The sequence below is a fragment of the Merops nubicus genome, unplaced genomic scaffold (assembly GCF_000691845.1).
Source record: "Merops nubicus isolate BGI_N331 unplaced genomic scaffold, ASM69184v1 scaffold46714, whole genome shotgun sequence".
Taxonomy (NCBI): Eukaryota; Metazoa; Chordata; class Aves; order Coraciiformes; family Meropidae; genus Merops; species Merops nubicus.
Genome location: NW_008607197.1, coordinates 14,327 through 29,474, shown reverse-complemented (window position 1 = coordinate 29,474; position 15,148 = coordinate 14,327). Strand labels below are relative to the sequence as shown.

At 38.9% G+C, this 15,148-nt stretch overlaps 1 protein-coding gene across 1 annotated transcript in view; it reads right to left on the bottom strand.

The window, feature by feature from the left end:
- LOC103772516 (bifunctional heparan sulfate N-deacetylase/N-sulfotransferase 3) overlaps nt 1–15,148 on the bottom strand; it is a 52,102-nt gene that overhangs the window by 30,018 nt on the left and 6,936 nt on the right. Inside the window, exons 2-3 of the mRNA XM_008939850.1 lie at nt 2,680–2,767; nt 1,397–1,551 (exon numbers count right to left, since the gene is read on the bottom strand). Of these exons, the coding sequence (XP_008938098.1) occupies nt 1,397–1,551; nt 2,680–2,767 (243 nt within the window). The remainder of the gene's footprint in view (nt 1–1,396; nt 1,552–2,679; nt 2,768–15,148) is intronic.

The window sequence follows — 15,148 nt, the reverse complement described above, 5'->3', positions numbered from 1 at the left end:
TGAGGTTGAGCATTTCACACACAATATACACATTTGGTTTGATAATGCATGAGGCATCAGCAATTTCAGCCTCTTTCAAAAAACCAGGATGCTTATCTTTGTTATTAATTGAAATGAGCAGCTTCATGTCTATAGATGGCTTCAGACACGAAAAACACTTAAGGTATCTGTAAGTACTAAGAGCATTGAAAGTAGTGAAGAAAACAGAAATTGATAATGTTACCTAAACAATGGGCTGTTTATGAATTATTCTAATAACTTACTTTTAAACGGTTACATACTGTAGACTAATTCCAGAGGATGTCTTAGGTTCTAGCAGAACTACAAAACCTAATCTAATTCCCACTGCAATTTGCAACAATACACAGAATCATAGGGGGGAAAAAAAACAAAGGGAATTTTGGAAATTTTTGACACAAGATTTTCCATGGCTCTAACTTCTACTGAAATGCTTTATTCAAAGGAAACAGTAAAACTGGGCTGGTCTGTACTCAGTACAGCTACAGTTTACAGTAAACCTGGTAAAATCCTTCATCAAAAGAAAGCATATACCTTACTTAAAAGCAAAATTTTCAAATACAAATTTTAATTGCTTGAATTTTAAATCTATACCTTTCTCCTACACTCACTGACACATGATCATAAGCACACTTTGTTTTTCTCTTTCAAATCTCCCTAGTCTTTCACAGAACAAAGTCATGACCTCCCAGCAAGAGAGCGACCAGCATATTTTAGAGAAGGAAAAGTAAAACTATGCTGTCAGAAGAGTAGAAGCATTCTGGGAAACAAATCATGTTTGCTGAGATATTCTGATATAACACTTCTTTGTGTTATTACCCTAGACCATTTCTCCAGGCAAACAGCATGTACTACGTATGCCAGTTCACTTTGGTTTTATTGTATGAAAATCACTGTAGATAAAAGGTAAGTCTGTTTCTCCAGTATCCTCAGACCTCAAGGTTTGGATTTATTTTTAAATTTTTTCTTATATTCTCACAAACATTTTTTTCAGAGCTTTGCTTTGAATAAATAATTAGTAAAGGCAATGCTTTTCAAAACAAGTTCTTATAAAGCTGATCCAAAGGAATATATAAGATTATTCAGTATCACTGCAGAAAAGTGTCTTTGAAAATGTAGCACATTACTCCTAACATGCAGTGTTTTCATAAAGTCATTTCACATGTTTTGATGGAGTAGTTATTCTTTGAGAAAACTGTAATTTTTACTAGTCTAAACAATGGGTGATATGCAAAAAATTTTATTTGGGAAAATATTGAAATAGAAGACTTTTCATCTATATTGATATAAATTCTTTATTCTGGAAGAAAAATGGAAAATTAGGAAAAATGGTTTCTGAATACCTAAATTCAATATAAAATGCCAAAATATAACTCACTAAGGCAAATTTTTTGTTAAGGATCATCTGCTCCACCAGTGACGACTCATTGTGGAAGAGGTGTGGCTGCATGTGGCTCCACATGTGGGGAAACCACCAAAACTCATCCACAGATCTCAACAGCAGGTCATCACCTTCATCTTCTTCCTCAGTACCTGAAAAAAAAAAAGGCAAATAATATCTCTGAAGTCTCAACTTCTACTATACTTTTACAAATGTTTAAAAATATAAGAAAGAAATTAGTAGAAAAAAAAATGCAACCCTTTAAAGTACTGATAATTTTAAAGGTTTCTGAGCAGATATTTCTTTTCCTGAAGTAATTATAGCCAAGTAAAAGACTGAGAGCCCCGTTTTCCTGGCATCTCAAATGCCTGGTACAAAACTATCCTCACATGCATGTGCCTGTATCAGTAACATCAGTAGCTAAGGAACAGAATTGGAGAAATCGTATAAAAGACTGTTTAATACAGAGTATAACTGAAAACATTGACAACTCTTTTCTGCTGTTCCTTATCCAAACTAAACTCACTACCCAGTCAAAAAACCCTCTCATTATTTCTCATAAGTGGAAGTATTTTTTCCAGCAGCCTTTTCAAAATATTACACATAATTTAACTATTTTCTCTTCCCTGCTAATTCTTAGCTTTCTGACCATAGACTATCCAGGAGTTCCCAGAAATCTGCATCTTTGAAGAGACTTAAAGGGTGGCTAGAGCTCACGGAGCTATTTCTCAGGCCCCAGGTCTATCTTTTCAGATGCTCTCCTGGCCATTCCTAAGGATGAGGTTCAGGGAGCAGACCCTAGAGTCATTTCTAATGAAAAAGAATGATTTGGGTAGTAGGGTACAGCCCTTCTGTTCTCCCGCACCTCTTGTGCTGCAGCTACAGCGGTAAATAAGCCAGCGGTGGGTCCTGTCCTCCAACCCTGAGTGGGCTGGCTGCTTGGACACTCACCAATCCTCCCAGCCTGCAAGAGGCTGGGAGACATATTGCTGCAAAGAGGCGTTCAGAGACTCTACCTACATGGTCATTTCCAAACAGACCACATCTTAGACAGAAGGTTAATCTAGTATAACAGCTTTAGGAGAAAAAGTTGATTTGGTAAGGCTCACAAATATATGTCCCAAAGCAACCTGGAAGAAAGGACAACTTAATTTTTTAGTTATACTGTTACGAAGTAAACTCTTTTCTCTACTTAGATCCTTAGCCTCTATCATTCCTACTTCCCTCACACTACAAAGAAAACCATAAAAATGAAAGTGATTTTAGTATTTCATTCTTACCTGTGTGATAAAATTTCCCTGAAAATCCCAGGTTGAAAGTAAAATTTGTAATCTGAGCTCTCAAAAGATTCTGAGTGTCAAGCAGGGCCTGAAAAAAACATAACCCACCATATAAACATATCTGTAGAAAACACACCTGGCACATAAATGTAATGTAACAATATAAATATTTTTACAGGCATATGTCTTCTCAAATGGTTTTGCTATTCAAAACCAGGTCTTTATATATGACAAGGAAGAAATAGACATTTTCATTAACGTTTAAAGATTAAGTACAGCATGCAAACTCCATCATTTTCCTCTCAAAGATCAGCTGTTAAATACTGTTTTACTCCCTAAATCATGAGACAGAAAAACAAAGGCACACGCCACAGAAAAGGTCTTCCACGGATTACTCAGTAAGCCTGGGACACAGCCAGGAATGGAATTCAGATGTCTTGGGTCCCTGATCACGGGTCCATTCACTAGGATGAACATCTGTGAGAATTACATTTCTCTAGATCAGGTCAAGTACATATGCAGCATTTTAGTCGTGTTTCAAAATTAATGGCAAAGAAAAAAAATACAGCATGACAGAAAGAAGCTAGATGAAGCCTATTCCACATCAAAGAACTTAATCCTTAATTCCCCTGAAGTCTGGCTCATTTCTCAAGACAGTTAGCATACTGGCTGTCAGCATACATGTACTTGCATCAAATTAGTACAAACAAAAAAAAAATCAGCATGCAGGAAGAAAGGTGAAGGCTATTATTCCTCAGATACAGCTTCATCCTTTGACTTTGATATGGTCTTCTTGATTTATTACTCCCAAAGTTTACTTATTACTGCCAGGAGTCCTCTCCCAAACTCTCACACTTTGCTGTTGTTTGCTCTTGCAGTTTTCCAGGTGTAACAACGAAACCCATCTTTCCAACCCAAAACAGAACTTTGCAAAGCAGGAACAGAATAGAAGAGCAAAACGCCTCCTCTAAAATGAGACTTTGAGTGTGCATTCCTCCAAACAGCCTGCCTTCAACTGAGCACTTGATAGGTGGTAACTTATGAACACACTGGGCTTTCTGGAGATTTGTGATGCAGTGCACAGCACATCAGCAGCATACGGCAAGCTATGGCACACACACACACACACACACACATGGAGACAGGCACTCCTGCAGTACCTCTGAAAGAAAGAGACATTTATACATCAGTTTCCAAAGTCAACGTGTATTATAGCACAATGTGATAATGCACAATGTAATAATTTTAATCACTTAAAGTGAACAAAAGCATCAGAAATTAGTGGCTCTAAGCATGTTATAAAAAGGGAATGCATTTAAAAGCACGAAAAGATTAAAATCCCTGGAGATTTTCAAAGGTTTAAAGGTCTAATAGGCTCCCCACTCTTGAAATTCAATGACAGTTTGGTGCCCTGAAAACTATGAGCCAACAATTTTAATTATAGCTTCCTTGGAAGTTTTCACCATGTAAGTAGTTTGTCCACAGTTACTTTTTAAATAGAATGCAAATGACCATGTTAGCGTGGAAGTCAAGTCTGGCTTTAGCATAGCATATTCAAGTTACATTTCCTTAAAGTGTGACCCATTGTACAGATGGAGGTGATATCCACCTTATTAGAGAAACTTCTAGCCATACGAGCTCTTCTTCAGGTCTTTTCCAGGGCTCATCTATATTGTTTCTAACAGAAGTACAATCTCCACCTGCAAACTCTGTCAAGCCTGTTTCCTTACACTATCACACCTACAAGATTACAGTGACAAAAGCAGGCAAAGGGTGACAATAGCAAGGGCTCCCCAACCTCAAGAGAGGTCCAAGGCAGCAGGTTGAGCAGAGCTCCCACTCCCTGTAAGAGGTGGCCACACACCACAGCTGGTGCATCTGTCCCTGCTCTGTGCTTTTTGCTTCTCCCCTTCCAGAGCTAAGCATTTTCTGACATTTCCCTGGCTGGCTCAAGGAAGCTGGTGCTTGAGGGAGCTGATCTGCAGCAATAGGAGAGACAGTCATTTGTGCCCATCCTAGCCAGTTGTAAATTTGAGTTTTGCTGACATGGCTGATGAAACACGAGCAGTTTCAATTCTGAGTCATCAGTAGTACTTGTCTTTTTCACCGTTTCAGCAGACCAAAACATTATGCCTAAGCATATTCCTTAAATATATATTAATCACAGAACTAGATCTGCGAAAGAACCATGACTTTCCTGCCTCCTATTTCTTCAGGTCCTCTCAGATCTGGAAGTAACTTGCCTCTCTCGCTGTCTTCTTCAGCAGTGTAGCTCCAGCAACAACAGTATAAGCAGCTTCAAAGAACAGTACTAGTAAGGTAGAGATCATCTTCTTTCACTGGAAAGCCTGAAAAACGCCCTGTGAACAAGGGGCTTTCCCTAAAGGAAGGAGTAAAATGAAGCACAGAACGGAGATAATTGAAAACAAGTCTGAGACTTCTGAAGTGGAATATTAAGAGAAAAATCTTGGAACACTGTAACGAAGGCTTTTGCACAGGCTGAGTGCAAAGATCACTGAGGAGACTTGGTATTCTAATGAAAGGTAGCAAATATGCAGAAGAGTTATTATGAAGACCATCTGTGAGCTGCTGGGAACTTTTGAAATGAAATATTTTATCCTTGCATGGTTAAAAATGTAGGTGGCAAATGATATGGCTCTATATTTCTTATGTTAACAGTACATATTGTCACATAAAAGAGATCCTCAGCACAGCTTGACAGCAAGGAGGCACAAACGGGCTGCACAGTTTTCTCCCTCCAAACTAAGTTAGGAAGCATTTCTTGAGCTGAAGGTGTTACTCTGTACCTTTCTCACACCGCCTCAGCTTGTCAGTGCCAGTCTATTCTCAGCATGGTGTAAAAACAGAATGGGAAAAACAAAGAGCAGCTGGAAAGGCTCAAGAAACACGACCTGGAAGAAGATCTTTGATGCACCTCCCTGGCACACTGCAGCTGCGGGGCTGACAGTGGAGTCAAACTCAGGCTTTCAAATGGGAGCTGGCAGAATGGCAGCAAAAAGCCCAGGACATTGCTATGATAATGCAACAGAGAGCTCACTTCTTGACTAGGAATTAATTATGCTAGTGTGGTTACTACCTTGCTGCCTCGAGAGCTTGGTGGCTACATTTCATCTAGGCCAGCGGTCAGGATAAGACACTCCAAATAACACTCAAATGACACGAAATGCTAAAGGAAACCTGAAGTTCACCTTCTACAGAACGAACTTTTAAAAGTGATGCTGTTGTTTTTAGGCAACATTACTGTCATTAAAATCAACAGGAGATCTTTTGCTAAAGCCTTCGGGTGGTGTTCAAAAATGTATCGGCTCATGCCAACTGTGTACCTGCTCTGCTGCTCTGCCTGCAAAGAGGGAGGGCACAGACCTGCTGTGAACCGCTTTTTGTACACACAAGCTGAGATAACATTTGAGTTGTCATGCCTATGATTATTTTCTGCGTGACTTGACATTTTACTCATCTTTCAGGTTCTAAAAACAAAATGTTAAAACTCATGAAAAATATATAGTAGCAGATGGCAGGGCCTATTACTGTGAGTTTCTATCAGGAAGACAGGAAAAGAAAAAAGCAGGGCCACAAAAAGCCTGAAATTTCATTTCTGAATACTGTTTCATATGCTGAAGGTAAGCTGGTGGTATTTTCTGTTTATTTCATGATTGGTTTATGAACAGCCCCTCTGGGTATCTGTATGAGATGTTATATAAATACACTAGTACTCAAAATCAGATCTTAAAAATTGTTTAGTAAAGCCTTCATATGTTTATAAATAATTATTTAGTACATATGCCACACATCCACCAGTACTATAAAGAAAATAAATTCCTGGCTGCATAATCACTTCCATGTACATAGCTACAATGGAGTAATGTCTTAACTTTTCTTATGATCACATAGCAGGTTCAGGAAATTCCTTGTGCCAGAAATCAAATGTGAGAATTCAATATATGATAAAAGACCCCCTTCTTCACCAATAGCTCAAAATAATCTCAGAAGGCGGCCCTGTTACAATCCAAGGAATAGACAACAGTTATCCTGACAGGAAAACAGCAGAGTTCTTTCAAGTTTTCCTCTGACAGGTTTATAGTATAACAAAAGGAATATAAAAAAATCATACGTTGTAAACAAAGCCAGATTCCCAGACGATTAATCAGCATCATCTCATTTTAATTATTTGTGTTTCATTTCCGTTGAAACACCTCGGCAAATGTAAGCTGCTGTAATTGCCAACAGGATCACAACTGACTGAGAATTTGGGAGAAAATGGAGTCTAAGATCACAAATGGAACAAATGGAACCCCAAGAATTACTCTTTATTTGAAATAGTCACATGAAAATAGCTGCCTTTATCTAGATGGCCTCTTTCTTTCTTGACAACCATAATATTTAACTCTTATCACTTTTCATTCAGAAATATCAACTTTGCTTATAAAAGAAACAGTTTTAATTAGTTTTTCCTCATCTTACAGACTTGACAAACAGAGACACAGACAAGTGACATGGGCTGTAAAAAATCTTGCTCATGTAAATCAGCAGCAAAGCCAATGACAAAAGCTTATATTGCCAAACTTATTTTCTATTTCCATAGCCAGGAAAACATCCTGCCTCCTATCCTCAAGTAACATCTCTACATGATCTCACTTTAGTCTGTCAAAAAGAAGTCGTAAGTGTCAACTTGTCTTTGGTAAAGAGACAGTAGTAATTTCTTCAGCATCAACAAAAATATTCAGACCCAAACATTTTGGCTGATCAAACAAATCAAGAATGCTTTGTTGAACTCTGTTTCACCAAAGAAGAACCATGACTTCTTTCTGTAGTCACATCAATTTATCTATGACTATGTTCCTACTCAAAAGCTGCTTAAGAACTTCCCAACTTGAAAAGTCAAATAGTTCAAAACACTGTTAATTTTACTTGTAATGACACCAGATTTTAACTAAATTGTCAAGCAAATAGACATAGCCTCACAATTCTGCAGTGAAACTTCAAATCAGTACATGCTTTCATGTCATTAGCAAAAGCAAGAAAGGTCCACTTCTTAATTTTCCAAAAAGCCTATCTCTTCCCCCTTTTTTCAGGAAGATATCAATTTCTCAACGCCTGCTTTATTATTTAATGTCTGACAATACTATCAAAGGAGCCATTAAATGAGAAATTACTTTGCTTTTGAGGAAAAGGTCTAATGCTGTACTGGCTCTTTATTAAAGGCAAAACTCTCCTGAAAAAGTAAAACAAATTAATAAAAAGCATAAAGTGAAAGCACACAAGCTGAGCACACAAAGCCCCTTTATGGGAGCTCTTATGCAGAAGCAGCTTTCATTTTCCATACCATGTTTCCTCTTCAGTTTAACCCCTGCAAGAGAGGGAGGAAGCAGAACGACAGCCATTTTACCTTCTGAGTAGAAGTTCTTAATACAGGAGTTCAGCAGGCTGTAACTGATGTGATGTCCCTTTTCTTTGCACCTGTACCATCGTTTTGCCTCTCCTGAGCACGTCCACATTCTCCAAAAAATAATCCTGCAACTGAAGGTGCCTGTGCAAGTACACACCACGTGCCACCCTTGAACTTTCCCTTCTGCACAAACTAACCTTTTCTAAAGTTCCTATCCACATTGCAAATTCACTTGCTTGTAAGAGAAAGGGAAAAACAAACAAACCAACCACCAAGGTTGAGGAGGAAATGGAAAAGAGAACTGAGGAACACAACACACGATGGAAGTTTGCATTTCTGATGCATGTAAAAATTACAATCTTACAGCACTCTGCTTCTTTTCCCAGTTAAACTATCAGTATTTGAAATTTTCCAGATATATATTGAGAAGTAGAATCATAGAATCACTTGTGTTGGAAAAGACCTTTAAGATGAGCGAGTCCAACTGTTAATCCAGCACTGCCAAGTCCACCACTAAACCATGTCACTAAGCACCATGTCCACGTGTCTTTTAAATGTGCTTTATCATGCTTTATTTGCCAGTCCCTAAGCTGAAAGGCACTAGCAACGTGTCCAGCACCAGAGACAATGTGTGGCACGGTGTGGCACAGAACAAAAGCGAGGCCAACAAGCTGTGCCTGAAAAACATAGCAGGTTTGTCTTGCAACTGCTCTGGAGAGTTGATAGCAGAAAAGGGAGGAACCGCGGCACACTGACTGGGGAAGGGAGAGATGAGGGGGAAGCAGCAGTGGGGATCCACCAGAAATGCTGCAGCAGCAGTGTGGAAGCAGTGAAAGAGAGAAGCACCAAGATGCTGATGGCAGGTGTTAAAGAAACTGTGGCAGCAATCAGGGATGGGAAGGCAGTGGGCAAGAGTTTGAGGTGGTTGGAGGCAGTGAAAGGCAGCATGGCAAGAAGAAACAGAAGGCAGCCTCAATAAAGGTCAATCTCAAATGGCTGGGAATTATTATTTTATTAGAAAGACCATCTTGCTTCTGAGCAAAAATGTTTCCCTCATGATAAATTATGTATTTTGGAACATCATTAAAATTCAATGTCTATTCTTTCTGGATTTCCAAGATTAGCATTTTGACACCCATTACCATAAACATTTAATCTATGCAGGAGAAAGAATAATTGCTTTGGGTGTACTGGATGTATCTGAAAAAATATTTTGAATATCTTTCAGACAAAAGGAGAAGAATGTTTAAATTTTCTTTGACTGTGCACTCTTTAACAGAGCTGACACTACAGAGAGGGCAAGGGAAGAGAACAAAGAAAATCTTCAGCTTTTTCTGCAAAGTGTTTAGCTGGCAGAGACCATAAATTATAAATAGACCCTAAACTGTGTAAATGGGAAAAGGACACTGCTCTACAGTTTGGTGGAAGCGAAGTGTCCAAGAGGACACAATCTGGCAAAAATAGGAAGACTGATGAAATGGGGATGGAAAAGCTGAATTGCTGACATCTGGTTCAAATTTATAAAATACCAGATTCCATATGAGCTGAAGACAACTATTCCTGCTACTTTGTACAACACCGTTAAAATGGGTGGTGTAAACTGTTTATTAAGATACAGCTTCAAGAAACAGATTATTCTTTCAATTAAAAATATCCTTCAAAAGATGCAACAGTTCCAAAATACCACATGCCAGCAGGATGCCTATTTACAAAGGGCTATATAACATGGTAGAATTTAAAACAAATAATGTGTGCAAAAATAAGTACCTGGTTACAGTTACTTAAAAATTACTGTAGTTTACTGACAGCTAAATTCTACCTTGTAGCCTGACTCTTTAATGTGCAGGACAGGCAAAGCTCCCATTGATGGCTTGGGCTAATTTTGTTTGCCAGATCCAACCCCCTCACTACAACTTCCTATAATATTAAAGGCCCATACTCACTGGTTGAAAAAGTCAGTGTGAGTCTTTTCAATAAATTCAGTGAGCACCATTAACAGCATAACCCAGCTTCCCTTCAAAATGTTAATAAGACAAGATATCAGGCTGGAGCCCAGCTATGTGCATCTTGGTTTATCACTGTCCAATATAAGTCACAATGGAATTGATTTTCAAAAAAATTCAGAAGCCACAACATTGTTTTAGTGTTTTCCTTTAGAGTTTTTTTTTTTTTTTAATTACATACAGTAATGATCTTGATGATGGTCCAATTACACATCTTCAAGTAATTAGGCTCTTTCATCTAGGCATATCATTTGTACAATCGAGAGATTTAATATTTCTAACTTCCTTCACCAGTTTCTCACTTCTTGGAGGTTGAGATAGCAGCTAATGAGAACAAGCTAATTATGGCAAGGTAAGTTGAAGGTTTTAAATACTTGGTGCCAATACCATTTAACACAGTAATTAGCATGCTGTTTTCAGGATTCTACATGAAATTCTGCATTATTAGCTCTTAATTAAACTGTAGTTTGATGAAAGAGGTTACTATAACTAAACAGCTAAATGATCTCATTATTCTGCAGTTAACAGAAATAAAAGTTCTGCATTTCTTTTAATTAAAGGTCAAAAAAAAAACCCAGGTCAAATTGAAATTCGACTAATAAACACCTTATGGTTGCACAAGATATCTTCACCTGGATTTTGGTCAGATAGGATTCAACTGAGAACTTGTTGGTTCTTACATTTTTGCCTAACAATTTACCTGCTTATGAAACACCAAGTATGAAGTTGTGTTCCCAGAATATAACAGAAGGTGACTCTAAAATGCGGTTAAAATCTCTTTGTATTTATCCAGTTAAGTTTCTGTAACCTGGTGATGGCTGATGAGCCAGCCCAGTGGGGAGCTGAGGTTTGTTAGCCACAAGGTTAGCACTCAGGTATCTGGGCTGCAGTCACAGAGGCAGGGCCCCCCAGCCGGCCTGTCACGCTGGGCGCTGGGGCAGCCTCACGCCCCCTTTGACAAGACCTGCAATATTTTGTCGCAGAAGTTAAAACAAAGCACAGCTTTTCAGGCCAGTGGGGCCTATGCTACAGCCATCCAGCCCCAGAAGAACAGAGCTATTATCCAAGCTCCTGCTAACACATCCATTATCAACAGCACATTTGCTTCTTATTTAACACCTCCTCACGTGGCAGCTCCAGCTTTAGCTTTCACCACAGCCAAGAGGCAGAGGAGTTTGGCAGGAGGACAAGGGCTACTCTCCAAGCAAGGCCGTCCTCCTCTGCACGAGCTGGCCACGAGCTTCTGCTGCAGCAAAGCCTGTGCTCCCTTTTCCACCACACACAGCCTGGCTCTGCTGCTTCAAGCCCTTCTACTCCACTGTTGGCAACAAGTTGTTCTGGTACAGTCACTGAATGCTGAAAATGTCTAAAAGGTTCAACACTGGAAGAATTTCTCAGCAACAGAGACCCCAGTGGCCTCACCTGACTGCACAGGAAGCTGCAGCTGGTTCACATCATCTACTCCACTCTTGATGATTTATCAGTGGCTACGTTACTCTGCCCAAAACACCAATGTTTTTAGAGATGCAATTTACATTTCAGGTCTACCTTTAGATCTGTGGCTTCCGTACAAAACAAGACATTTGTTCCATAGAACCTAGTTTCTTAGAGATTTGTTTCCCAAACTGCTGTTCCTTGCAGTGCAACAGCCTGCACACCTTTTCACACCTCTGCCTAGGACTGACCCTCCCCATGAGGTCAACAAAGCGCCTCCTTCCCTATGCTTAGTTTTATATATTAGAGAACAAAACAACTGCAAATCCCTTTAATTTATATAAAAATTGCAATAGAATCAGTTATTCTACCCATTTTATAGCACAGTTACCACATCACTTCCATGTGAACTAAACTGACTATTCCACAGGCTGGGCAGCACACTGATGACAATCCATTCACAAACATTTCTTAGTTTGGAGGTATTTTTTCCTAACAGTGCCAAAAAGATTCCTGTACTTCTCTTAATATTGTAGCTGATAAAAAATATCTATTTACCTTTGTCCCTGTGTTTGGGGTGAGCTGAGGCATAACAAGAGCTCTTTTTTCTCTATGCTCCACCTTTATTGATAGGAAAGAAGACATCTTTGACCAAAGATTCTCATCTTCTCTTTCTGCCTAAAAGCTCTGTGTCAGAAACTGCTGGGAATTTGATCATCAGCTTGCTCAGCAGCTAATGGTCACAAATATATTTTTTTTTTCTTCTCTTTAGGAGTAGTTCTAAAGTTACTGAATGAAATTCCCCTTCTACATCAGCACTGGTATCAAAGATATGACAGAAAAAGAGAAAACAAGGGAGACAAGCTTGCATAAAATAACTGATATAACTTTTTTCTCAAGCCATATTTTTTGTGTCTATATGCAGTCGGCACATAAAAGACATGAGAAGAACTTAACCCAAGTTAAGGAAAACTTGGGACAGTTTCACCCATTCCTATGTATTACCTAGTCTGAGGGACACAATTCAGCATAAAAAAAAGCAAGACTCTAGTGAAACATGGGATTTTAATAACAGATGCATGGGAGGATGAGTCTGTTAACACACACTTGCCCTGTGTTCGCATTTCTAAAACAGAGTGTTACAGAAACTAGATCTACGTAGATAAATATTCCAGCTGGCCACATCCTACATTTGCAGGCTCAAATCAGTACACGGGAACCCAAAATGAACTCTGCATTTGATTATAAGAGATTGAGAAGACATCTTAATACAAATTCCCTGCCAATGTATTATATTCCTTCCAACGGCATATTTCATACCCTTTTGCCAAATTTTATTTTTAAAGACTTACATAATCCTTTTACTTCCTTTTGGATATTAAGCCTCTTTTCTGCCACTTGTATTGGCTATTCAGCCTACACTTAAATTTCTGCGTGCCTTACATTAAAAATTTTTGTCCATCCTCGCTGTTCATACCCTGCAGACATCTGCAGCCTATTGCTTTCTGCTTTGGTCATCATTACTTACTGAGTTCTTTAGCCTTTATTTTTTCATTTTTTGGTCAGACGTTTCCTGACTATTCTGGTGTCTGTAAGAACTCTCTAAGTATTTCCAACTAAGTGGTGCAGTATGGAGCACAATATTCTAGAAACCTCCTCAGCCAGTAAAGATGAAGTACTTTCCTGATGTAACTTGGTATTTTTCATAACTTAAGTTTCAAACCAGCTTATACTACAAACATTTTAGCATTCATTTTGGGTTTAGGATGTTTTCAGGATTACCATTTTCAACATTTCTGTGACCTTTAACAAAGGCAATGAGAAAGGACAAGGGAAAAGTGTTTTGCACCATAACCCCCCCACTTTTTAAATAAATGCAAAATTATTTTTCAGCCTCCTTTCCAGCACCATTAGAGTTCTATCAAAGGCAACTCTGAGTTATCTTTAGCCCCAGTTCACTTTAAAATGGGAGCAGAGACATTTGGGTTATTCCCAGGAGTGCTAACACTGAAAGGGCAAGTGAACAGGAGCTTGATGTAGAGCTGTGTGGCTTACTAGCTCCACAAAAATGCAACCAGTGTTCCCAGCTCTAACCCCTGCACAGCATGGCAAGGCCTTTGTCATATGAAATTACTGACTTGGGTTGGAAGGAATCCGTGGGGCCTTACTATGCAGTCACTGACTTCTTATTTATCCTCGCCACTATTTGTATTTTCAAATGTATTGTAGCATAATTTTTGCAATATAAAATGGTATTTAATTTATGGTTTATTCCAGATATGAAACTGTATTTTAAGAAGCAACACTAACTCATCTCCAGGACTGTAAAGGATCAGAAGGAATCTCCTAAAGAGTAAATACTTTTTTAAAATTGGTCATAAGGTTTTTATGCTCTGTGAAATGTGAAGTTTAAATAGGCAGTAACATTTCTACCTTGTAGAAGTGTTGAAGTCTGCACAGAAAAAGAAACTGGAATCGTAAATAGGGCATTGCTATTCCAGAAGGGACTAAATACACATTGGCAAAAACTGCTTTTCTTTTGCTTTGTTTTTTAAGCATAATCACCAAGAATCAGTAATGTAATCACACTGACTTTTACAGAAGGCTTTATGGTTAGTGATCTGCCTTGTCCTTCTGAGATCTCTTCTGTCTTAATGTTCCTGAGGACTCTAAACTCAGCAGCTGAGTTTCTTAGCAGTCTCCTGACCCAATCCTCCCATGTGAGCCACTTCTGATGTGCAGACTGTGCACACTTGCCAACGTGCAGAATCTCCACAGGATTCCTTTGGAACACAAAATACTTGGCACCTTTTAGGCCCAGGTGCAAAACCAGGTAGGGAACCAGACACACAGAATATTATCCTCCTTAAGACTAAACCTTACACTGCTTTGCTAAAGGTCTCAAAGGCTGCAGCACATCAGTACTGAGTTGTAAAATTCTATGTCTAGAACCTGATGACTCTCTTAGGTTCAGTGGAGCTCAGGCCTCTCATACCCAACTGCTTTATTTCTCAAAAAAAAGTGATTTTTCAGAAAGACAACTCCAAAATATCAGTAACAAAGCAAAGACAAGCCATGAATTTCAGCAAATGCAGAGCTAATGAAAATCATGAACTAACAGGTACAACGACTGAAATCTGGATTCCCTGTAACAGACACAGCACTGGAACTATAAGCCTCCTCACACATAAAAATGCCAACATGAATCAGCTTGGTGCTAGAAATAACATCCACTGGTCCAACAGTGTTCATTTTTCCCCATATTTTTCATGTAGAGCAAGATGTAGAGCATTTTTAAAGCTGCTGTACCTTAAGTGTTGTATAGATGAATGAAGGGATAGTTGAGCCAAGCGGATGGTAAGAGTGAGTATATGTTAGTTACCATTTTTGCACAAGTACGGCTGCTTGTGCAGCTACAGAGCAGCACACCAGTGCTGCTATTTGACATACACACTCTCTCTACAGATTCCCTGCACTGGGCCAGGAAAGCTTTTTATTTTCATACACCATGGGTAAGCTGTAAAATGAATGTTGGCACCAAGCTTATTCCATAGGGTTTGGCTGTGTCTAGCTCTACACAGGTGCAGAACAGGAGCAGGAAGTGTGCATGGAACTCCCAACAGGA